Raw genomic sequence first — 24,266 nt, forward strand, 5'->3', positions numbered from 1 at the left:
TTGTTAGGACTGCGGGGTGGTTGTTAGGACTGCGGGGTGGTTGTTAGGACTGCGGGGTGGTTGTTAGGACTACGGGGTGGTTGTTAGGACTACGGGGTGGTTGTTAGGACTACGGGGTGGTTGTTAGGACTACGGGGTGGTTGTTAGGACTACGGGGTGGTTGTTAGGACTACGGGGTGGTTGTTAGGACTACGGGGTGGTTGTTAGGACTACGGGGTGGTTGTTAGGACTACGGGGTGGTTGTTAGGACTACGGGGTGGTTGTTAGGACTGCGGGGTGGTTGTTAGGACTGCGGGGTGGTTGTTAGGACTGCGGGGTGGTTGTTAGGACTGCGGGTGGTTGTTAGGACTACGGGGTGGTTGTTAGGACTACGGGGTGGTTGTTAGGACTACGGGGTGGTTGTTAGGACTACGGGGTGGTTGTTAGGACTGCGGGGTGGTTGTTAGGACTGCGGGTGGTTGTTAGGACTACGGGGTGGTTGTTAGGACTGCGGGGTGGTTGTAAGGACTACGGGGTGGTTGTTAGGACTGTGGGGTGGCTGTTAGGACTACGGGGTGGTTGTTAGGACTACGGGGTGGTTGTTAGGACTGCGGGGTGGTTGTTAGGACTACGGGGTGGTTGTTAGGACTACGGGGTGGTTGTTAGGACTACGGGGTGGTTGTTAGGACTACGGGGTGGTTGTTAGGACTGCGGGGTGGTTGTTAGGACTGCGGGGTGGTTGTTAGGACTGCGGGGTGGTTGTTAGGACTACTGGTTGCTTCTTAGGACAACAGGATGGTTGTTAGGACTACGGGATGGTTGTTATGGTGGACTACAAAATGGTTGTTTAGGATGGACTGTGGGATGGTGGTTTGGATGTACTACGGGATGCTTGTTAGTATGGACTACGGGATGGTGGTTTGGATGGACTGCGGGGTGGTTGTTAGGACTACGGGGTGGTTGTTACGACTACGGGGTGGTTGTTACGACTGCGGGGTGGTTGTTACGACTGCGGGGTGGTTGTTACGACTGCGGGGTGGTTGTTAGGACTGCGGGGTGGTTGTTAGGACTGCGGGGTGGTTGTTAGGACTACGGGGTGGTTGTTAGGACTGCGGGGTGGTTGTTAGGACTGCGGGGTGGTTGTTAGGACTGCGGGGTGGTTGTTAGGACTACTGGTTGCTTCTTAGGACAACAGGATGGTTGTTAGGACTACGGGATGGTTGTTATGGTGGACTACAAAATGGTTGTTTAGGATGGACTGTGGGATGGTGGTTTGGATGTACTACGGGATGCTGGTTTGGATGGACTACGGGATGGTGGTTTGGATGGACTGCGGGGTGGTTGTTACGACTACGGGGTGGTTGTTACGACTACGGGGTGGTTGTTACGACTGCGGGGTGGTTGTTACGACTGCGGGGTGGTTGTTACGACTGCGGGGTGGTTGTTAGGACTGCGGGGTGGTTGTTAGGACTGCGGGGTGGTTGTTAGGACTACGGGGTGGTTGTTAGGACTACGGGGTGGTTGTTAGGACTACGGGGTGGTTGTTAGGACTACGGGGTGGTTGTTAGGACTACGGGGTGGTTGTTAGGACTACGGGGTGGTTGTTAGGACTGCGGGGTGGTTGATAGGACTGCGGGGTGGTTGATAGGACTGCGGGGTGGTTGTTAGGACTGCGGGGTGGTTGTTAGGACTGCGGGGTGGTTGTTAGGACTACGGGGTGGTTGTTAGGACTGCGGGGTGGTTGGTGGTTGTTAGGACTGCGGGGTGGTTGTTAGGACTACGGGGTGGTTGTTAGGACTACGGGGTGGTTGTTAGGACTGCGGGGTGGTTGTTAGGACTGCGGGGTGGTTGTTAGGACTGCGGGGTGGTTGTTAGGACTGCGGGGTGGTTGTTAGGACTGCGGGGTGGTTGTTAGGACTGCGGGGTGGTTGTTAGGACTGCGGGGTGGTTGTTAGGACTACGGGGTGGTTGTTAGGACTACGGGGTGGTTGTTAGGACTACGGGGTGGTTGTTAGGACACCGGGTGGTTGTTAGGACTGCGGGGTGGTTGTTAGGACTACGGGGTGGTTGTTAGGACTACGGGGTGGTTGTTAGGACTACGGGGTGGTTGTTAGGACTACGGGGTGGTTGTTAGGACTACGGGGTGGTTGTTAGGACTACGGGGTGGTTGTTAGGACTACGGGGTGGTTGTTAGGACTGCGGGGTGGTTGTTAGGACTGCGGGGTGGTTGTTAGGACTGCGGGGTGGTTGTTAGGACTACGGGGTGGTTGTTAGGACACCGGGTGGTTGTTAGGACTGCGGGGTGGTTGTTAGGACTGCGGGGTGGTTGTTAGGACTGCGGGGTGGTTGTTAGGACTGCGGGGTGGTTGTTAGGACTGCGGGGTGGTTGTTAGGACTACGGGGTGGTTGTTAGGACTACGGGGTGGTTGTTAGGACTGCGGGGTGGTTGTTAGGACTGCGGGGTGGTTGTTAGGACTGCGGGGTGGTTGTTAGGACTGCGGGGTGGTTGTTAGGACTACGGGGTGGTTGTTAGGACACCGGGTGGTTGTTAGGACTGCGGGGTGGTTGTTAGGACTACAGGGTGGTTGTTAGGACTGCGGGGTGGTTGTTAGGACTGCGGGGTGGTTGTTAGGACTGCGGGGTGGTTGGTGGTTGTTAGGACTGCGGGGTGGTTGTTAGGACTACGGGGTGGTTGTTAGGACTACGGGGTGGTTGTTAGGACTACGGGGTGGTTGTTAGGACACCGGGTGGTTGTTAGGACTGCGGGGTGGTTGTTAGGACTGCGGGGTGGTTGTTAGGACTGCAGGGTGGTTGTTAGGACTACGTGGTGGTTGTTAGGACTACGGGGTGGTTGTTAGGACTGCGGGGTGGTTGTTAGGACTGCGGGGTGGTTGTTAGGACTGCGGGGTGGTTGTTAGGACTGCGGGGTGGTTGTTAGGACTGCGGGGTGGTTGTTAGGACTGCGGGGTGGTTGTTAGGACTATGGGGTGGTTGTTAGGACTACGGGATGGATGTTAGGACTACAGGATGGATGTTAGGACTACAGGATGGATGTTAGGACTACAGGATGGATGTTAGGACTACAGGATGGTTGTTAGGACTACAGGATGGTTGTTAGGACTACATGATGGTTGTTAGGACTACAGGATGGTTGTTAGGACTACAGGATGGTTGTTAGGACTACAGGATGGATGTTAGGACTACGGAATGGTTGTTAGGACTACGGGACAGTTGTTAGTACTATGTATTTGTTGTTAGGGCTGCAGGATGGTTGTTAGGACTCAAGGGGATGGTTGGCAGGATGGACTATGGGATGGTTGTCAGGGCGTACTAAGGGTTGGTCGTTAGGACGGACATCAGAATGGTTGTTAGGACAGACCAGGAGATGGTTGCTAGTGTGGATAGAGGGCCGGTCGTTAGGTTGGAAATGGGGCTGGTTAAGGTGGACTAGGTCTATGGGTTTAAAGGTCGGAGGTATATTCCCCACCAGGAGTCTCTCCTCCTTGGTCAGCCACTTGTTGTTAGGGTGGTTGCTAGGGTGGGTTGCTAGGTCTAGGGGGTAAAGGTCGAAGGTATATTCCCCACCAGGAGTCTCTCCTCCTTGGTCAGCCACTTGTTGTTAGGGCTGGTTGCTAGGGCGGGTTGCTAGGTCTAGGGGTTTAAAGGTCGGAGGTATATTCCCCACCAGGAGTCTCTCCTCCTTGGTCAGCCACTTGTTGTTAGGGTGGTTGCTAGGGCAGGTTGCTAGGTCTAGGGGTTTAAAGGTCGGAGGTATATTCCCCACCAGGAGTCTCTCCTCCTTGGTCAGCCACTTGTTGTTAGGGCTGGTTGCTAGGGCGGGTTGCTAGGTCTAGGGGTTTAAAGGTCGGAGGTATATTCCCCACCAGGAGTCTCTCCTCCTTGGTCAGCCACTTGTTGTTAGGGTGGTTGCTAGGGCGGGTTGCTAGGTCTAGGGGGTAAAGGTCGAAGGTATATTCCCCACCAGGAGTCTCTCCTCCTTGGTCAGCCACTTGTTGTCCTCCATCATCTGTTGTTTCTGTTGTCTCATCGTCTCCTGCATACGCTGTCTCTCCATCTGCCACAACCGCTGGGCGTCCTCCTTACTGGACGGCTCCACCGTCAACTCTCCCTCCTGGTGGACGGGAGACATGCACACACACACACACACACACACACACACACACACACACACACACACACACACACACACACACACACACACACACACACACACACACACACACACACACACACACACACACACACACACACACACACACACATGCACACACACACGCGGACACACGGACACACACATTCACATAGTACAGAGCAAGTAATACAGTAGCCATGCAATAACACAATGCTTTAAAGGGCAAGAACATATGACTGGGACAGTCCTCAAGACTACAACTAGATAACTAGTATAACAGGAAGTAGACTAGAACCAGATAACTAGTCTAACAGGAAGTAGACTAGAACTAGATAACTAGTCTAACAGGAATGAGACTAGAACTAGACAACTAGTCTAACAGGAAGGAGACTATAACTAGATAACTAGTCTAACAGGAAACTAGAACTAGATATCTCGTCTAGAAGGAAGTAGACTAGAACTAGATAACTAGTCTAACAGGAAGTAGACTAGAACTAGATAACTAGTCTAACAGGAAGTAGACTAGAACTAGATAACTAGTCTAACAGGAATGAGACTAGAACTAGATATCTCGTCTAGAAGGAAGTAGACTAGAACCAGATAACTAGTCTAACAGGAAGGAGACTGGAACTAGACAACTAGTATAACAGGAAGGAGACTAGAACTAGACAACTAGTCTAACAGGAAGGAGACTAGAACTAGACAACTAGTCTAACAGGAAGGAGACTAGAACTAGACAACTAGTCTAACAGGAAGGAGACTAGAACTAGACAACTAGTCTAACAGGAAACTAGAACTAGATAACTAGTCTAACAGGAAACTAGAACTAGATAACTAGTCTAAAAGGAAGGAGACTATAACTAGATAACTAGTCTAAAAGGAAGGAGACTATAACTAGATAACTAGAGTCTAAAAGGAAGGAGACTATAACTAGATAACTAGAGTCTAAAAGGAAGGAGACTATAACTAGATAACTAGTCTAAAAGGAAGGAGACTATAACTAGATAACTAGTCTAAAAGGAAGGAGACTATAACTAGATAACTAGTCTAAAAGGAAGAAGACCAGAACTAGATAACTAGTCTAACAGGAAACTAGAACTAGATAACTAGTCTAACAGGAAGTAGACTAGAACTAGACAACTAGTCTAACAGGAAGTAGACTAGAACTAGACAACTAGTCTAACAGGAAGTAGACTAGAACTAGACAACTAGTCTAACAGGAAGTAGACTAGAACTAGATAACTAGTCTAACAGGAAACTAGAACTAGATAACTAGTCTAGAAGGAAGGAGACTATAACAGTCACGCCCTGATCTGTTTCACCTGTCCTTGTGATTGTCTCCACCCCCTCCAGGTGTCGCTTATTTCCCCCAGTGTATTTATCCCTGTGTTTCCTGTCTCTCTGTACCAGTTTGTCTTGTATGTTTCCAAGTCAACCAGCGTTTTTTCACGTTCTCCTGCTTTTTGCATTCTCCTTTTTCTAGTCCTCCCGGTTTTGACCCTTGCCTGTTTCTGGACTCTGTACCCGCCTGCCTGACCATTCTGCCTGTCTGCCACTCTGTACCTCCTGGACTCTGATTGGGTTTTGATCTTTTTGCCTGTCCACGACCATTCTCTTGCCTACCCCTTTGGATTAGTAAATATTGTAAGACTTCAACCATCTGCCTCCTGTGTCTGCGTTTGGGTCTCGCCTTGTGCCGTGATAATAACTAACTAGATAACTAGTCTAAAAGGAAGGAGACTATAACTAGATAACTAGTCTAAAAGGAAGGAGACTATAACTAGATAACTAGTCTAAAAGGAAGGAGACTATAACTAGATAACTAGAGTCTAAAAGGAAGGAGACTATAACTAGATAACCTGAGTCTAAAAGGAAGGAGACTATAACTAGATAACTAGTCTAAAAGGAAGGAGACTATAACTAGATAACTAGTCTAAAAGGAAGAAGACCAGAACTAGATAACTAGTCTAAAAGGAAGGAGACTAGAACTAGATAACTAGTCTAAAAGGAAGGAGACTAGAACTAGATAACTAGAGTCTAAAAGGAAGGAGACTAGAACTAGATAACTAGAGTCTAAAAGGAAGGAGACTAGAACTAGATAACTAGTCTAAAAGGAAGGAGACTAGAACTAGATAACTAGTCTAAAAGGAAGGAGACTAGAACTAGATAACTAGAGTCTAAAAGGAAGGAGACTAGAACTAGATAACTAGTCTAAAAGGAAGGAGACTAGAACTAGATAACTAGTCTAAAAGGAAGGAGACTAGAACTAGATAACTAGTCTAAAAGGAAGGAGACTAGAACTAGATAACTAGTCTAAAAGGAAGGAGACTAGAACTAGATAACTAGAGTCTAAAAGGAAGGAGACTAGAACTAGATAACTAGAGTCTAAAAGGAAGGAGACTAGAACTAGATAACTAGTCTAAAAGGAAGGAGACTAGAACTAGATAACTAGTCTAAAAGGAAGGAGACTAGAACTAGATAACTAGTCTAAAAGGAAGGAGACTAGAACTAGATAACTAGTCTAAAAGGATGTAGACTAGAACTAGATAACTAGAGTCTAAAAGGAAGTAGAATAGCACTAGAGAACTATTCTCACCCCCATGCTGCATCGTCGTGGAGATATCATGGGCACCACCAAGCTGTTGCTCATGGAGTCGACAGGAGTGGTGTATTCACAGGGACTGGCCAGGTCTGGAGAGCTGGCACAAAGGGCCTCATTCAGCTGAATGTGCAGACCGATACCGTTTCCAAAACGACCCCCAGGTTTCATCCTGCAGGGCTGGAGACACAGGGGCAGAACTGGTGACGAGCGGTAGTAACTTATATACAAATGCTAACAACGCTATGACAGAAAGGCATTGATGCAGAAGGTGTGTGTGTGGGGGGATCATCAAGAAGATACTGTACTATACTACCTTGGGAGGAGGTTCGTTGAAGTTGATCTTGGTGTCAAAGAACTTGGTGGAGCGTTGCCTGTCTCTCTCTCTTTCTACCTCCTGCTCCTTCTCCATCCGATGGACGTCACTGTTACAGAACACACAGACAGTTTAGTACGTGGCACGCTAGGCACTTGGAAGACAAGGGACAAATAGCTTGCAAAAATGAGACCCTGAATCCCATTCCAGTCAGATTCCAGCGTTACATCAGGCTTGACATCGAAATGATCTGACACGTCTGCTGTAATATTAGAACTAGCGACAGCACTACGAGTTGTCTGATTGGCAGCTAGATTGTCGCTTTACTTTCCCTTGAGGAACAATCAAGGTATAGTGTGTTTACCATACGATGTCCAAACACCTAACAGGGTGGCTGCTGTATTCCTTTTGATGTCCGTGTGTCCAGGGACATCTCAAGGACTAAAAACACAAACTCTCTCCTTATACCGAGCCATGTCAACAACTCAACAACATGCTGAGTCATGTCAACAACAACTACAACATGCTGAGCCATGTCAACAACTCAACAATAGCTCCGCCCAGTCCTCACGCATTGGTCAACAGATTAAAAATATATATATATATATATTTCACCTTTATTTAACCAGGTAGGCTAGTTGAGAACAAGTTCTCATTTGCAACTGCGACCTGGCCTAGATAAAGCATAGCAATTCGACACATACAACAACACAAAGTTACACGTGGAATAAACAAAACATACAGTCAATAATACAGTAGAAAAAAAGAAAACAAAAAGTCTATATACAGTGAGTGCAAATGAGGTAAGATAAGGGATTTAAGGCAATAAATAGGCCATGGTGGTGAAGTAATTACAATAGAGCAATTAAACACTGGAATGGTAGATGTGCAGAAGATAAATGTGCAAGTAGAGATACTGGGGTGCAAAGGAGCAAGATGAATAAATACATACAGTAGATAGATGGGCTATTTACAGATGAGCTATGTACAGCTGCAGTGATCTGTGAGCTGCTCTGACAGCTGGTGCTTAAAGTTAGTGAGGGAGGTAAGAGTCTCCAGCTTCAGTGGTTTTGCAGTTCGTTCCAGTCATTGGCAGCAGAGAACTTGGCTTTGGGGGTGACCAGTAAGATATACCTGCTGTAGCGCGTGCTACGAGTGGGTGCTGCTATGGTGACCAGTGAGCTGAGATAAGGCGGGGCTTTACCTAGCAGGGTCTTGTAGATAACCTGTAGCCAGTGGGTTTGGCGACGAGTATGAAGTGAGGGCCAACCAAAGAGAGTGTACAGGTCGCAATGGTGGGTAGTGTATGGGGCTTTGGTGACAAAACGGATGGCACTGTGATAGACTGCATCCAGTTTGTTGAGTAGAGTATTGGAGGCTATTTTATAGATGACATCGCCGAAGTCGAGGATCGGTAGGATGGTCAGTTTTACGAGGGTATGTTTGGCAGCATGAGTGTAGGATGCTTTGTTGCAAAATAGGAAGCCGATTCTAGATTTAATTTTGGATTGGAGATGCTTAATGTGAGTCTGGAAGGGGAGTTTACAGTCTAAACAGACACCTAGGTATTTGTAGTTGTCCACGTATTCTAAGTCAGAGCCGTACAGAGTAGTGATGCTGAACGGGCGGGCAGGTGCGGGCAGTGATCGATTGAATAGCATGCATTTTGTTTTACTTGCATTTAAGAGCAGTGGGAGGCCACGGAAGGAGAGTTGTATGGCATTGAAGCTCGTCTGGAGGTTAGTTAACACAGTGTCCAAAGAGGGGCCAGAAGTATACAGAATGGTGTCGTCTGCGTAGAGGTGGATCAGAGAATCACCAGCAGCAAGAGCGACATCATTGATGTATACAGAGAAGAGAGTCGGCCTGAGAATTGAACCCTGTGGCACCCCCATAGAGACTGCCAGAGGTCCGGACAACAGTCCCTCCGATTTGACACACTGAACTCTATCAGAGAAGTAGTTGGTAAACCAGGCGAGGCAATCATTTGAGAAACCAATGCTGTCGAGTCTGCCAATAAGAATGTGGTGATTGACAGAGTCGAAAGCCTTGGCCAGGTCAATGAATACGGCTGCACAGTAATGACTCTTATCGATGGCGGTTATGATGTCGTTTAGGACCTTGAGCGTGGCTGAGGTGCACCCATGACCAGCTCTGAAACCAGATTGCATAGTGGAGAAGGTACGGTGGGATTCGAAATGGTCGGTAATCTGTTAATTAACTTGGCTTTCGAAGATTTAGGTCTGTAGCAGTTTGGGTCTAGAGTTTCACCCCCTTTGAAGAGGGGGATGACCGTGGCAGCTTTCCAATCTTTGGGAATCTCAGACGATACGAAAGAGTGGTTGAACAGGCTAGTAATAGGGGTTGCAACAATTTCAGCAGATCATTTTAGAAAGAGAGGGTCCAGATTGTCTAGCCCGGCTGATTTGTGGGGGTCCAGAATTTGCAGCTCTTTCAGAACATCAGCTATCTGGATTTGGGTGAAGGAGAAATGGTGGGGGCTTTGGCGGGTTGCTGTGGAGGGTGCCGGGCAGTCTAGCGGGGTAGGGGTAGCCAGGTGGAAAGCATGGCCAGCCGTAGAGAAATGCTTATTGAAATTCTCAATTATAGTGGATTTATCGGTGGTAACAGTGTTTCCTAGCCTCAGAGCAGTGGGCAGCTGGGAGGAGGTGCTCTTATTCTCCATGGACTCTACAGTGTCCCAGAACTTTTTTGAGTTTGTACTACAGGATGCAAATTTCTGTTTGAAAAAGCTAACCTTTGCTTTCCTAACTGCCTGTGTATATTTGTTCCTAACTTCCCTGAAAAGTTGCATATCACGGGGCTATTCGATGCTAATGCAGAACGTCACAGGATGTTTTTGTGCTGACCAAGGGCAGACAGGTCTGGAGTGAACCAAGGACTATATCTATTCCTAGTTCTACATTTTTTGAATGGGGCATGCTTATTTAAGATGGTGAGGAAGGCACTTTTAAAGAATAACCAGGCATCATCTACTGACGGGATGAGGTCAATGTCATTCCAGGATACCCCGGCCAGGTCGATTAGAAAGGCCTGCTTGCAGAAGTGTTTTAGGGAGCGTTTGACAGTGATGAGGGGTGGTCCTTTGGTCGCAGACCCATTACGGATGCAGGCAATGAGGCAGTGATCGCTGAGATCTTGATTGAAAACAGCAGAGGTGTATTTGGAGGAACGAGTTAGTTAGGATGATATCTATGAGGGTGCCCGTGTTTACGGATTTGGGGTTGTACCTGGTAGGTTCATTGATAATTTGTGTGAGATTGAGGGCATCAAGCTTAGATTGTAGGATGGCCAGGGTGTTAAGCATGTCCCCGTTTAGGTCACCTAGTAGCATGAAAAATAGATGGGGGGCAATCAATTCACATATGGTGTCGAGCTTCTGCCCCCAGCTTCTAATGCTGGGGGCAGAAGGTGGTCTATAGTAAGCGGCAACAGTGAGAGACTTGTTTCTGGAAAGGTGCATTTTTAGAAGTAGAAGCTCGAATTGTTTTGGTACAGACTTGGATAGTAATACAGAACTCTGCAGGCTATCTTTGCAGTAGATTGCAACACCGCCCCCTTTGGCAGTTCTATCTTGGCGGAAAATGTTATAGTTAGGGATGGAGATTTCAGGGTTTTTGGTGGTTTTCCTAAGCCAGGATTCAGACACGGCTAAAACATCCGGGTTGGCAGAGTGTACTAAAGCAGTGAGTAAAACAAACTTAGGGAGTAGGCTTCTAATGTTAACATGCATGAAACCAAGGCTTTTACGGTTACAGAAGTCAACAAATGAGAGCACCTGGGGAGTAGGAGTGGAGCTAGGCACTGCAGGACCTGGATTTACCTCTACATCGCCAGAGGAACAGAGGAGAAGTAGGATAAGGGTACGGCTAAAGGCTATACGAACTGGCCGTCTAGCACGTTCGGAACAGAGAGTAAAAGGAGCAGGTTTCTGGGCACGATAGCATAGATTCAAGGCATAGTGTACAGACAAAGGTAAGGTAGGATGTGAGTACATTGGAGGTAAACCTAGGCATTGAGTAATGATGAGAGAGATATAGTCTCTAGAGACGTTTAAACACCAGACGCATGGAATGTTAGTGCCACTGAATTAATTAAAAATATTGTATGGGAGACTGTTACAGAGGAGTGTAAATGTTTTTTTTTGGCTGGATCATGTTGTATTGTATTGTTGTATGTTTTAATGATGTAATGTATTGTTTGTTGTTGCCTTCTTGGCCAGGTCTCCCTTGAAAAAGAGACTATGGGTCTCAATGGGCTTTTCCTGGTTAAAAAATATTGTAGACGTAATATGATCAATGTAAAGTTGTTGACGACGTAATATGATCGATTTAAAGTTATTGAAGACTTAACTTGATCAATCAAAAGCACCAGAGAGAAAGTTGATTACACATTAAAGAAATTGTGAAGGAAAATAGTTTGCTCTTAAATATATTTTAACCCAAAGGACGCCAGGATGTTGGTATTCATTTGGTATTTATGGTTTCATCTTCCTATCCAAATGCATTGTATGCAGCTGGCTATACACTCGTATCCCCCGTGGACCGGTTCTCTTACCTACAACATTCTCCATTCAGGCTGCAAAGATGTCGATTTCCTCCTTAACTCGATTGAATTGCGAGACGGTGGAAAGAAACTGGGAAAATATGCATACTTTCATTATGAAAACACTATTTTCCACCACCATGGCTAACGCTACTTCCTGATGTTGCACCCTGCTGCAACCTGATTGGCTGAACACTATACGCAACTTCCGGGACTATCATTCCTATGCATTAGACACTTTAGCATGGTAGTGGACATTTCCACTCCTCTTCCGACACCAGAACTTGACAAGCTGCTCACTAAGCACAGCAAGGGCCGTTGTACTGTTCTGCTCTTCCAAGAACGTGCAACCGAAGAGAGATACCATGATTGGACACAGCATACCAATTGAGATGGATCCTGAGGCAAACTTGCTAGAGTGGCTAACGCTACTTCCTGATGTTGCGCCCTGCCGCAACCTGATTGGCTTACAAGTGAACGTCTGAGTGTTCTTCATGAATAATGTGTCTCAGAAGTTTCTGTCTGTGAGTGACGCAACCCGAAAAAACATGAACGTTTTAATGAGTACTTGAGGTCACCGAGAAAGTCTGGTCTGCTCTCACTTACCTAAAGAATTAGTCTGGACATGGTCTGCTCTCCCTTAACTAAGGAATTAGTCTGGGCATTGGTCTGCTCTCACTTACCTAAAGAATTAGTCTGGGCATGGTCTGCTCTCCCTTAACTAAGGAATTAGTCTGGACATGGTCTGCTCTCACTTACCTAAAGAATTAGTCTGGGCATGGTCTGCTCTCCCTTAACTAAGGAATTAGTCTGGACATGGTCTGCTCTCCCTTAACTAAGGAATTAGTCTGGACATGGTCTGCTCTCCCTTAACTAAGGAATTAGTCTGAGCATGGTCTGCTCTCCCTTAACTAAGGAATTAGTCTGAGCATGGTCTGCTCTCCCTTAACTATGGAATTAGTCTGGACATTGGTCTGCTCTCCCTTAACTATGGAATTAGTCTGGGCATGGTCTGCTCTCACTTAACTAAGGAATTAGTCTGGACATGGTCTGCTCTCCCTTAACTAAGGAATTAGTCTGGGCATTGGTCTGCTCTCCCTTAACTATGGAATTAGTCTGGGCATGGTCTGCTCTCCCTTAACTAAGGAATTAGTCTGGGCATGGTCTGCTCTCCCTTAACTATGGAATTAGTCTGGACATGGTCTGCTCTCCCTTATCTAAGGAATTAGTCTGAGCATTGGTCTGCTCTCACTTAACTAAGGAATTAGTCTGGACATGGTCTGCTCTCACTTAACTAAGGAATTAGTCTGGACATTGGTCTGCTCTCCCTTAACTAAGGAATTAGTCTGGGCATTGGTCTGCTCTGCCTTAACTAAGGAATTAGTCTGGACATTGGTCTGCTCTCCCTTAACTAAAGAATTAGTCTGGACATGGTCTGCTCTCCCTTATCTAAGGAATTAGTCTGGACATGGTCTGCTCTCCCTTATCTAAGGAATTAGTCTGGACATGGTCTGCTCTCACTTAACTAAGGAATTAGTCTGGACATGGTCTGCTCTCCCTTAACTAAGGAATTAGTCTGGACATTGGTCTGCTCTCCCTTAACTAAAGAATTAGTCTGGACATGGTCTGCTCTCCCTTAACTAAAGAATTAGTCTGGACATGGTCTGCTCTCCCTTATCTAAGGAATTAGTCTGGACATGGTCTGCTCTCCCTTAACTAAGGAATTAGTCATACAGTATGTCGGCTACAGTAAGAATCTCATTGTCCCGCTGCTTTGCAGTACAGTGATATCTCACTAAGATTATAACATGGTGTCAGAAGTGGTTCAACCTCGTCCAATATAAAACAGGAGAGATTATGTCACAGAAAACAATAATGTTCCTTGAGTTTTGTTGGAGTTTAGAGTGATGAAAAGTAGCTAACAGCTAACAGCTCTCTGTCTCTTCATTGAGCAGCCGGAGCGGAGCAGTTGCTATGGATACTCAGACTCAGAGCCACGATGAGCAGAGCGCATGCAGAGCGAGCAGAGCACAGGGAGCGAGCGACAGACAGAGGAGCAGCTAATTGGATTTACTAACGGAGGAAGTTATTTCTGATTTTGGGTAGAAGCAATTGGACCTGGGTAGTGTACGGTCTTAACGTCACGGCCATGGGCCTGGGTAGTGTACGGCCTGAACGTCACGGTCATGGGCCTGGGTAGTGTACGGCCTGAACGTCATGGCCATGGGCCTGGGTAGTATACGGTCTGAACGTCATGGCCATGGGCCTTGGTAGTGTACGGCCTGAACGTCATGGCCATGGGCCTGGGTAGTGTACGGCCTGAACGTCACGGCCATGGGCCTGGGTAGTGTACGGCCTGAACGTCATGGCCATGGGCCTGGGTAGTGTACGGTCTGAACGTCATGGCCATGGGCCTTGGTAGTGTACGGCCTGAACGTCATGGCCATGGGCCTGGGTAGTGTACGGCCTGAACGTCATGGCCATGGGCCTGGGTAGTGTACGGCCTGAACGTCGCGGCCATGGGCCTGGTTAGTGTACAGCCTGAACGTCATGGGCCTGGTTAGTGTACGGCCTAAACGTCGCGGCCATGGGCCTGGGTAGTGTACGGCCTGAACGTCGCGGCCATGGGCCTGGGTAGTGTACGTCCTGAACGTCGCGGCCATGGGTAGGAATCAGGCTTAAAATGTGTCTCTATGCAGGGCTTTAAACCACAACCCTTTTCAAGTACTCTTTTTGTGACACACTGTTACAAGGCTCTATGTGCCAGCGAATCGAGCCTGGGGACAAGGTTATATCATATTTAATCCAGATTGTCCAGCCCACATCAGTACTTGATGTTTACCAAAAATAGACTCTTAGATCTATGAAAGGTCATGTGAGTATTGTCCATTCAAGTATCCAGGTCAGGGTAGGATCTTATCTTGACGACTTTCTCGGTGATGTAAGAATAACAAAAAACTCAAGACTATTCAAAATACTTTATGGGACAGTTGTAGATTAGAGTACCTGATCTTGACAACCAGCTCGGTGAAGCAGGGTCTGTCGTGGGGGTCGTAGGACCAGCAGCGGGTCATGAGGGAGTAGAGGGCAGGAGGGCAGTTGTCAGGTTTGGGTAGTCTGATGCCCTGCTCCAGCTGGTTAATGACATCACGGTTCTCCAACCAGAAGAAAGGCTGCTGCCCCTGGCTCAGGATCTCCCAAATACACACCGCTAGGGAGGGGGTTGGGCGAGGCAGTTACACATGGATACATACCGCTATGGAGAGAGAGAGTTACACATAGATATATACTGCTATGGAGAGAGAGACAACAAGGAGAGAGAGAGAGCAAGAGAGAGAGAGAGAGAGAGAGAGAGAGAAAGAGAGAGAGCAAGAGAGAGAGGAGAGAGACAACGAGGAGAGAGAGAGCAAGAGAGAGAAAGAGAGAGGAGAGAGCAAGAGAGCGAGAGATAGAGCAAGAGAGAGAAAGAGAGAGAGCAAGAGAGAGAAAGAGAGAGAGAGCAAGAGAGAGAAAGAGAGAGAGAGCAAGAGAGAGAAAGAGAGAGAGAGCAAGAGAGAGAAAGATAGAGAAAGAGAGAGAGGAAGAGAGAGAAAGAGAGAGAAAGAGAGAGAGCAAGAGAGAGAGAGAGAGAGGAGAGAGACAACGAGGAGAGAGAGAGCAAGAGAGAGAAAGAGAGCAAGAGAGAGAGAGAAAGAGAGCAAGAGAGAGAGAGCAAGAGAGAGAAAGAGAGAGAGGAGAGAGCAAGAGAGCGAGACAGCAAGAGCGAGAGAGATGCACAGAAATGACCCCCCCTCCCCCCAAAAAAGGAAGACAGACTTACCGAACATCCAAACATCGCTAGCCGTGGTGAATCGCCTGAAGTTTATGGATTCTGGAGCCATCCATTTGATAGGTAATCGAGTCACAGAGGCTGTGGAAACGATTCAGAAAGATGCCAGTCATTTTTGTATATATTTAGTAAATGTAGGGACACTATTTAAGATGTTATTACTCAATGTAAGATGGAAACATGTCTTCTGCTTTTTCCCCAACCATTCTGATATAAAGAGCGTGCGGGGCGGCAAGTAGCCTACTGGTTAGAGCGTTGGACTAGTAACCAAAAGGTTGCAAGATCAAATCCCCAAGTTGACAAGGTAAAAATCTGTCGTTCTGCCCGCTGTGACCAAGGCAGTTAACCCACTGTTCCTAGGCCGTCATTGAAAATAAGAATTTGTTCTTAACTGACTTGCCTAGTTAAATAAAGGTTAAATAAATACACACAGGAGAGTCTGGAGCAGAGGTTAACTGCAGCTCTGATATTGCTTATCCATGTATTTATATATTCTTAATTACATTCCTTTACTTTAGATTTGCGTGTATTGTTGGGAAATTGAATCCTTGAGCTGACAAGGTAAAAATCTGTCGTTCTGCCCCTGAACAAGGCAGTTAACCCACTGTTCCTAGGCCATCACTGTTGGAGCTAGAAACACAAGCATTTTGCTACACCCGCAATAACATCTGCTAAACACGTGCATGTGACCAATACAATTTGATTTGGAATGCTTTAAATAGAGCTGGATGAAACCATTTTCACCATTTTGAAATAGTCAACTGGGTGGGATGTCCTGTGTGTGGTTAAGGAAGGATCATATGATTCCATCCAACTCATCGAAGTAGTAGAAGAAGAAATTGACTACTTCGAAATGGAGGTGGCGCTACCCATGAGCCCATGATGGGACAGCTTCACAGAACAGTTGTGTACCTCTATGGAGACCACAGACCACCGACCACTCCATACCTTTGTAATACTCTTCATCCTCAATGTATCTAGACAGGCCAAAGTCTCCCAGCTTAACACAGTCTGCTGTGGCCACCAGCACATTCCTCACCGCTATGTCTCTGTTGGGACACAATAAACGGGTTAGTTGAACTCGTCCAATAACAACACAGGGTTTTTGTTGTTCCTGCTATGTCTCTGTTGGGACACAATAAACGGGTTACGGGGAGGCTACTTCACTGCATGGATGTCAATGTATTACATACCTAGGAGTGTGATGGAGAGTTATGTTGTCTGAAGAGGAATATGGTGGCTAACTAACATGGGATATGGGTGTCAAGATGGGATATGGGTGTCAAGATGGCTGTCCTACCTGTGCACCGTGTTGATTCCCTCTACGTAGACCTACCTGTGCACCATGTTGATTCCCTCTAGGTAGACTAGAGCTTTGCAGATCTGCAGGCTGAAGAGAACTAGCGTTATGTTGGTGAGCTTGTTCTTGTTCTCTGTCAGGTAGTTCTTAAGCTGAAAAACAAAACGAACAGAATCATGGGACGGCAGACGGCAAGTAGCCTAGAGAGGAAGAACCCACCTACTATTTGACCGGTCACACAAATGTCCGAGGTGGCAAAGGTTGGCATGGATACTGTCATTTATCGGCGTAGTAACAAATCCCTACCTTGCGACCCCCAAAACTGTTCAAACCCCTCATGTTGGAGGAGAGAAAATGTTGCAGTTTAAAGCTCATTTCCTGCAATTCTATGACTTTATGTGTGTTTATATGATACCTGAGTGACTCAACAAAATCAATAGGGTCCTCCTGGGGGGGGGTCGAAGGCTCCTGCTGACTTAATTTGGCTGATAACTACAACATGTAGGTAGCTGGTTAGCCTGCTGGTTTAACAACTGGACATTTCTGACAGGTTCTAAACAGGTTATAAAGGTCTGTCAGTGAATGACATGAGGAAAACTGCCCATGCACAACCAAATTTCAAAATTACACCATACTATTATCTACAACTCTCAAGGATTTCTAATTTTTGTTATTTAAAAAAAAATATTAAGTCATCCGTATTGACCCCGTTCCGGATCCGCATCCAGAACACGATCCGCCTGTTGAGTATGGCTAGCCTAGAGGTTAGAGGTCAGTAAATCGAAGGGTTGCTAGTTTGAATCCCAGGTCTGACAAATTTCTTTTTATCAATAAGTAAAGTTTATAGTAAACTCTCTCTTTATGACATCATCCTGGCTTAAATAACATGTAACGTGGCTGTCGGGTCTCTCACCTCCCCGTACTGGTAGAGCTCCATCACGATCCAGACAGGGTTTTCCTCTATGACACCGATCAGACTGACGATGTGGGGGTGATTCAGGTTCTTCATGATCACTGGAGAATGGATAAGTTTAACAATTAAAAACGTTCCCTTCTATTTTCATATGAAAGCTACTTACGACAGGGAGACATACTTACTTATTAAATGTCCCAATCCCATAAAAAAAAAAATATTTTCCTATTTCATATACTGTATATATATATATACAATAGACGGTTGGAATAATACTGTGAAATTGTGAAAATTATGATAACATTCTTTTAGTGTAAGAGCAGTTTGAGAAGACCGGCTGACATTCCAGCTTTCACTGGAACCGGCCCAGATCCAAGGCTTTTGCATGAAGAAAAGATGCCTTAAAAGGGGCCGCAGATCGGGCATCCTTCTGAGAATCCAGAGGCGAGCGAGTAAACTCCCACTGCTATCCGTTTTTCCAACATGCAATCATTGGAAAATAATATTGATGACCTACGATTAAGATTATCCCACCAACGGGACATTAAAAACTGTAACATCTTATGTTTCACCGAGACGTGGCTGAACGACGATACAGAAAATATAGAGCTAGCGGGATTTTCCACGCACCGGCAGAACAGAGACGCTACCTCTGGTAAGACGAGGGGTGGGGGTGTGTGTCTATTTGTCAATAACAGCTGGTGCGCGATGTCTAATATTAAAGAAGTCTCGAGGTATTGCTCGCCTGAGGTAGAGAACCTTATGATAAGCTGTAGACCACACTATCTACCAAGAAAGTTCTCATCTGTGTTATTCGTAGCAGTCTATTTACCACCACAGATTGAAGCTGGCACTAAGACTGCTTTCAACCAACTCTTTATAAGGCCATAAGCAAAGAAGAAAATGTTCACCCAGAAGCGGCGCTCCTAGTGGCCGGGGACTTAAATGCAGGCAAACTTAAATCAGTTTTACCAAATTTTTACCAGCATGTCACATGTGCAACCAGGGGGAAAAAAACCTTGACCACCTTTACTCCACACACAAAGATGCATACAAAGCTCTCCCTCGCCCTCCATTTGGCAAATCTGACCAGTGATTCGCTCAAAACTGAAGTGGTCAGATGACGCGAATGCTACACTACAGGACTGTTTTGCTAGCACAGACTGGAATATGTTCAAAGATTCATCCAATGGCATTGAGTAGTACACCACCTCAGTCATCTGCTTCATCAATAAGTGCATCGATGACGTCGTCCCCACAGTGACTGTACGTACATATCCCAACCAGAAGCCATGGATTACAGGAAACATCCACATCGAGCTAAAGGCTAGAGCTGCCGCTTTCAATGAGCGGGAGACTAATCCTGACGCTTATAAGAAATACCGCTATGCCCTCAGACGAACTATCAAACAAGCAAAGTGTCAATACAGGATTAAGATTGAATCCTACTACACCGGCGCTGATGCTTGTCGGATGTGGCAGGGCTTGAAAACTATTACGGACTACAAAGGGAAACCCAGACTTGAGCTGCACAGTCACGCAAGCCTACCGGACGAGCTAAATGCATTTTATGCTATCTTCAAGACAAGCAACGCTGAAGCATGCACGAGAGCACCAGCTGTTTTGGATGACTGTGTGATAACACTCTCAGTAGCCGATGTGAACAAAATCTTAAAGCAAGTCAAGATTCACAAAGCCGCTGGGGCCAAATGGATTATTAGGACATGTACTCAAAGCATGCGCGAACCAACTGTCAAGTGTCTTCACTGACATTATTCTACCTCTCCCTGACCGAGTCTGTAGTACCTACATGTTTCAAGCAAACCACCATAGTCCCTGTTGCTAAGGAAGTGAAGGTAACCTGCCTAAACGATTACCGCCCACGTCGGTAGCCATGAAGTGCTTTGCAAGGCTGGTCATGGCTCACATCAACAGCATCCTCCCGGACTCCAATTCACATACCGCCCCAACAGATTCACAAATTACGCAATATCAATCGCACTCCACACTGCACTTTCTCACCTGGACAGAAGGAACACCTATGTGAGAATGCTGTTCATTGACGACAGCTCAGCATTCAACACTATAGTGCCCACGAAGCTCATCACTAAGCTAAGAACTCTGGGTCTAAACACCTGCTCTGCAACTGGATCCTGTACTTCATGACGTGCCGCCCCCAGGTGGTAAGAGTAGGCAATAACACGTCTGCCATGCTGATCCTTAACACTGGGGCCCCTCAGGGGTGTGTACTTAGTCCCCTCCTGTATTCCCTGTTCACCCACTACTGCGTGGCCAATCACAACTCCAACACCATCATTAAGTTTGCTGACAACACAACAGTGGTAGGTCCTGATCACCGAAAACAATGACATGGCCTGTAGGGAGGAGGTCAGAGAACTGGCAGTGTGGTGCCAGGACAACAACCTCTCCTTCAATGTGAGTAAGACAATGGAGCTGATCGTGGACTACAGGAAAAGGTGGGCCGAACAGAACCCCATTAACATCGACGGGGCTGTAGTTGAGCCGGTCGACAGTTTCAAGTTCCTTGGTGTCCACATCACCAACGAACTATCATAGTCCAAACATACCAAGACAGTCGTGAAGAGGGCACGACAAAACCTTTTCCCCCTCAGGAGACTGAAAAGATTTGGCATCGGTCCCCAGATCCTAAAAAGGTTCTACAGCTGCACTATCGAGAGCATCCTGACCAGTTGCATCCCCGCCTAGTATGGCAACTGCTCGGCATCTGACCATAAGGCGCTACAGAGGGTAGTGCGTACTGCCCAGTACATCACTGGGGCCAAGCTTCCTCACATCCAGGACCTATATAATAGGCGGTGTCAGATGAAAGACCATAAAATTGTCAGAGACTCCAGTCACCCAAGTTATAGACTGTTTTCTCTGCTACCGCACGGCAAGCGGTACTGGAGTGCCAAGTCTAGGACCAAAAGGCTCCTTAACAGCTTCTAACCCCAACCCATAAGACTGCTGAACAATTAATCAAATCACCACCGGACAATTTACATTGACACCCCCCCCCCCCCCCTACACTGCTGCTACTCGCTGTTTGTTAGTTACCTAGGCATAGTCACTTCGCCCCCACCTACATGTACAGATTACCTCAACTAGCCTGTACCCCTGGACACTGACTCGGTACCGGTGCCCCCTGTATATAGACTCGTTATTGTTATTCTTATTGTTACTTATTATTACTTTTTATTTTAGTCGACTTTGTACATATTTTCTTAACTCTTCTTGATCTGCACTGTTGGTTAAGGGCATTGTAGGTAAGCATTTCACGGTAAAGTCTACACTTGTTGTATTAGGTGCATGTGACAAATAAAGTTTGATTTGATTTGAAATTAGTTAATAGACTAATAAGAAAAAGAGTTCCAAACTTCTCTGCCAATAACAGCTAGTTTTACGTTTTCCCCTCCCCACTCCCAGACAGTCCTAGTAAAATTCTTACCGGAGAAATTGCTCTTTGCTAAGAAGCTATTTTGGTTTCTTTTTGTCCATTTTAGTTGAAAACAATCTAAAGTAAGGTACTTAATTGTTACCCAGAAATAATTTGATATTGAGATAAAAATGACTGCATAATAAGATGTGTTATATCTGATGTATTTTTACGTTTGTTGATGCTTATTCATGAAAGTGATCATGAAGTGTACATTTAAAAAAATAAAAAAAATATTGATTCAAAATTCTTGAGTTTCCAGGCACTCACTGTAGAATTCCTTATTGAATTCCTCAATTAATAAATACAGTAAGTTATCCTCAGTTCTTGGTTTTTAATGTTTAAATAATGCAGGAGAAAGAACAGACAAGGGCCGAGTTTAATCGATCCACAACAGACTTGTTCATAGGAGCAGAAGCCTCTCTCCTGTTTATGTAGCATGAGGCAGCTTGATGTACCAGTACACCCCCTGGACAGGACCCAAGTATATCTCTTGTTTATGTAGCATGAGGCAGCTTGATGTACCAGTACCCCCCCCAGACAGGATGCAGGGCCTTACCCCCAATCTATCTCCTTAATGCTCAGTGCCAAACAGAAACTAATCGGGTCCCATTTTTAGTCTTTGGTACACTCTTAGAAAAAAAAGGTGCCAAACTAGAACCTAAAAGGGTTATTTGGCTGTCCCTATCAGAGAACCCTTTGAAGAACCCTTTTGGTTCCAGGTAGAACCATATTGGGTTCCATGTAGAACCCTTTCCCCCGAGAGTTCTACATGGAACCCAAAAGAGTTCTACCTGGAACCTAAAAGAGTTCTACCTGGAACCTAAAAGAGTTCTACCTGGAACCTAAAAGAGTTCTACCTGGAACCTAAAAGTGTTCTCATATGGGGGACGGTCAAAGAACCCTTTTGGAACACTTTTGTTCTACGAGTGTATGACTTGACTGAGGTTTGAACTCTCAACCTTTCAATCTCAGTGTCACCATTCTAACCGCAAGACCAGTGAGTTGGAGAAGTGAAGAAGAAGTGTGATCAGTATTTGATGTGTACCTGCTTCACTCATGAACTTCTCCATGACATCAGGTGAACAGTCTTTACACGTCTTCACCGCCACGCTTAGCCTCTCCCCATTCTGGTTCAGAAACAGTCACACACACACAATAATGAGATATATATTTTGCCCAGTTAGGAACATTTGGGGTGTTATAGTAACTGACTGTGTGAGTACGGTGTCGGGAGATATACTTGCCGATTTTTTGTACATTCCTTCATAGACCTCCCCGAAAAACCCCTCGCCAAGGATCCGTCCCAGAACAATGTCATGTCTGTCAATTCCATACTTCACCACTGGAACCAAGTATACAACAACACAATGAGTAGCTGCCATGGAACTTAGACTATAGCACATGTAATATAGAACATAGAGTACAAAACATAGAAAATAGAACATAGAATATGGAACACAGAACACATAACATAGAATATTGAATATAGAACCTAGAGTATAGATGTCTTCCATCCTGATAAAGAGTACGTCTCTACTTACCAGACTTTGGTCGTTCGTCAATCTCAGCGTAGATGTCAGATTCTGAATGATGGACAATATTTGATGATGTCAGTTTGTGTTAAAAACGGACGGGTCAACTTGAAACATACAGCGTAGCCCTGCCCCTTACAACTAGTTTCAAACAATTCAAAACAGTCACTGTAATGACAAATGATTCATACTATTTGTCAAACAAAGACGAAGGCCGTCGTGGTAGATGAAAACTCACCCATGCTATATCTGAAGGAGCCCGTGTTCTCCGTTTGACTACAGAGTGGGAGGAGAGACAGCCAGAGGAGGAGAGGAGAGGATCATCAACCCTGGGTTTGAGGTAGCTCCTCAATACACCAGGCACACTGTTACAGTAACACTACCTGTCTCTTTGATACATCTATCTGACAGCCTCATGTCCAGTACATCCCATGTTTCAACAAGTACTAAATATTCCAGTTTGGTTTCAGTATAATGATTTGTTATTGGAATGACACAAAAGCCAAAAAATATGAAGCCTTGTTCAAGAGAAAGTGAATCCACTCACTTCGTGGGAAGATCTGGCAAGGAACTTCGTAAATTGGCATCTATGGGTCACATAAGAAGTCACATTGGTTCAATGGACTTACGAGAGATGAGAAAATCGAATTAAACCATTGCGATGCACTCTTTCAGTGTATTCCCCCGCAGTGTTTCTCCTACCATAAAATTCACAGGGCGGACTACTTCCTGATCCCCCTTACCTTTGTTTGGTCTAGCGATGAACGACTCGTCAGTGGCGTGCTCAGAGCGACAGTAACCGTCAATAAGGTCCACCATGTTTTCTGCCATCGCAAACTTAGTCACGTTGATAGACAGAGGCTGACGAAGAACATACAAACCATTCACGTTAATGACCATAACTACATTACAAATCACATTAAAAACACTATACAAACATTATAATGTCATAGGGGTCATAGACTGATAGAGGATTTCGGGGCAAAATATTTACTTAAGATGTAGGCTTTTAATTAAACGATCACATCAATCAAAATGTTATGTAAAAAACAAAGACTTACGGACACAGCTCTCTAGTTAGAATTCAGAGCCTGTATTCATGATGTCTCTAGATAGAATTCAGAGCCTGTATTCATGATGTCTCTAGTTAGAATTCAGAGCCTGTATTCATTATGTCTCTAGTTAGAATTCAGAGCCTGTATTCATTATGTCTCTAGTTAGAATTCAGAGCCTGTATTCATTATGTCTCTAGTTAGAATTCAGAGCCTGTATTCATTATGTCTCTAGTTAGAATTCAGAGCCTGTATTCATTATGTCTCTAGTTAGAATTCAGAGCCTGTATTCATTATGTCTCTAGTTAGAATTCAGAGCCTGTATTCATTATGTCTCTAGTTAGAATTCAGAGCCTGTATTCATTATGTCTCTAGTTAGAATTCAGAGCCTGTATTCATTATGTCTCTAGTTAGAATTCAGAGCCTGTATTTATTATGTCTCTAGTTAGAATTCAGAGCCTGTATTCATTATGTCTCTAGTTAGAATTCAGAGCCTGTATTCATTATGTCTCTAGTTAGAATTCAGAGCCTGTATTCATTATGTCTCTAGTTAGAATTCAGAGCCTG

At 45.7% G+C, this 24,266-nt stretch overlaps 1 protein-coding gene across 2 annotated transcripts in view; it reads right to left on the reverse strand.

Annotated features, from left to right (window-relative positions):
• LOC139555939 (protein-tyrosine kinase 2-beta-like) overlaps positions 1 to 24,266 on the reverse strand; it is a 57,841-nt gene that overhangs the window by 4,733 nt on the left and 28,842 nt on the right. For both annotated transcript variants that reach the window (XM_071369341.1, XM_071369342.1), the window contains exons 11-24: positions 23,391 to 23,508; positions 23,195 to 23,234; positions 22,886 to 22,923; positions 22,657 to 22,698; positions 22,360 to 22,457; positions 22,161 to 22,242; positions 17,656 to 17,756; positions 16,779 to 16,894; positions 16,391 to 16,491; positions 15,434 to 15,523; positions 14,620 to 14,824; positions 7,048 to 7,156; positions 6,729 to 6,911; positions 3,962 to 4,111 (exon numbers count right to left, since the gene is read on the reverse strand). In XM_071369341.1, coding sequence (XP_071225442.1) covers positions 3,962 to 4,111; positions 6,729 to 6,911; positions 7,048 to 7,156; positions 14,620 to 14,824; positions 15,434 to 15,523; positions 16,391 to 16,491; positions 16,779 to 16,894; positions 17,656 to 17,756; positions 22,161 to 22,242; positions 22,360 to 22,457; positions 22,657 to 22,698; positions 22,886 to 22,923; positions 23,195 to 23,234; positions 23,391 to 23,508 — 1,473 coding nt within the window. The remainder of the gene's footprint in view (positions 1 to 3,961; positions 4,112 to 6,728; positions 6,912 to 7,047; positions 7,157 to 14,619; positions 14,825 to 15,433; positions 15,524 to 16,390; positions 16,492 to 16,778; positions 16,895 to 17,655; positions 17,757 to 22,160; positions 22,243 to 22,359; positions 22,458 to 22,656; positions 22,699 to 22,885; positions 22,924 to 23,194; positions 23,235 to 23,390; positions 23,509 to 24,266) is intronic.

Source organism: Salvelinus alpinus, chromosome 27 (genome assembly GCF_045679555.1).
Source record: "Salvelinus alpinus chromosome 27, SLU_Salpinus.1, whole genome shotgun sequence".
Lineage (NCBI taxonomy): Eukaryota > Metazoa > Chordata > Actinopteri > Salmoniformes > Salmonidae > Salvelinus > Salvelinus alpinus.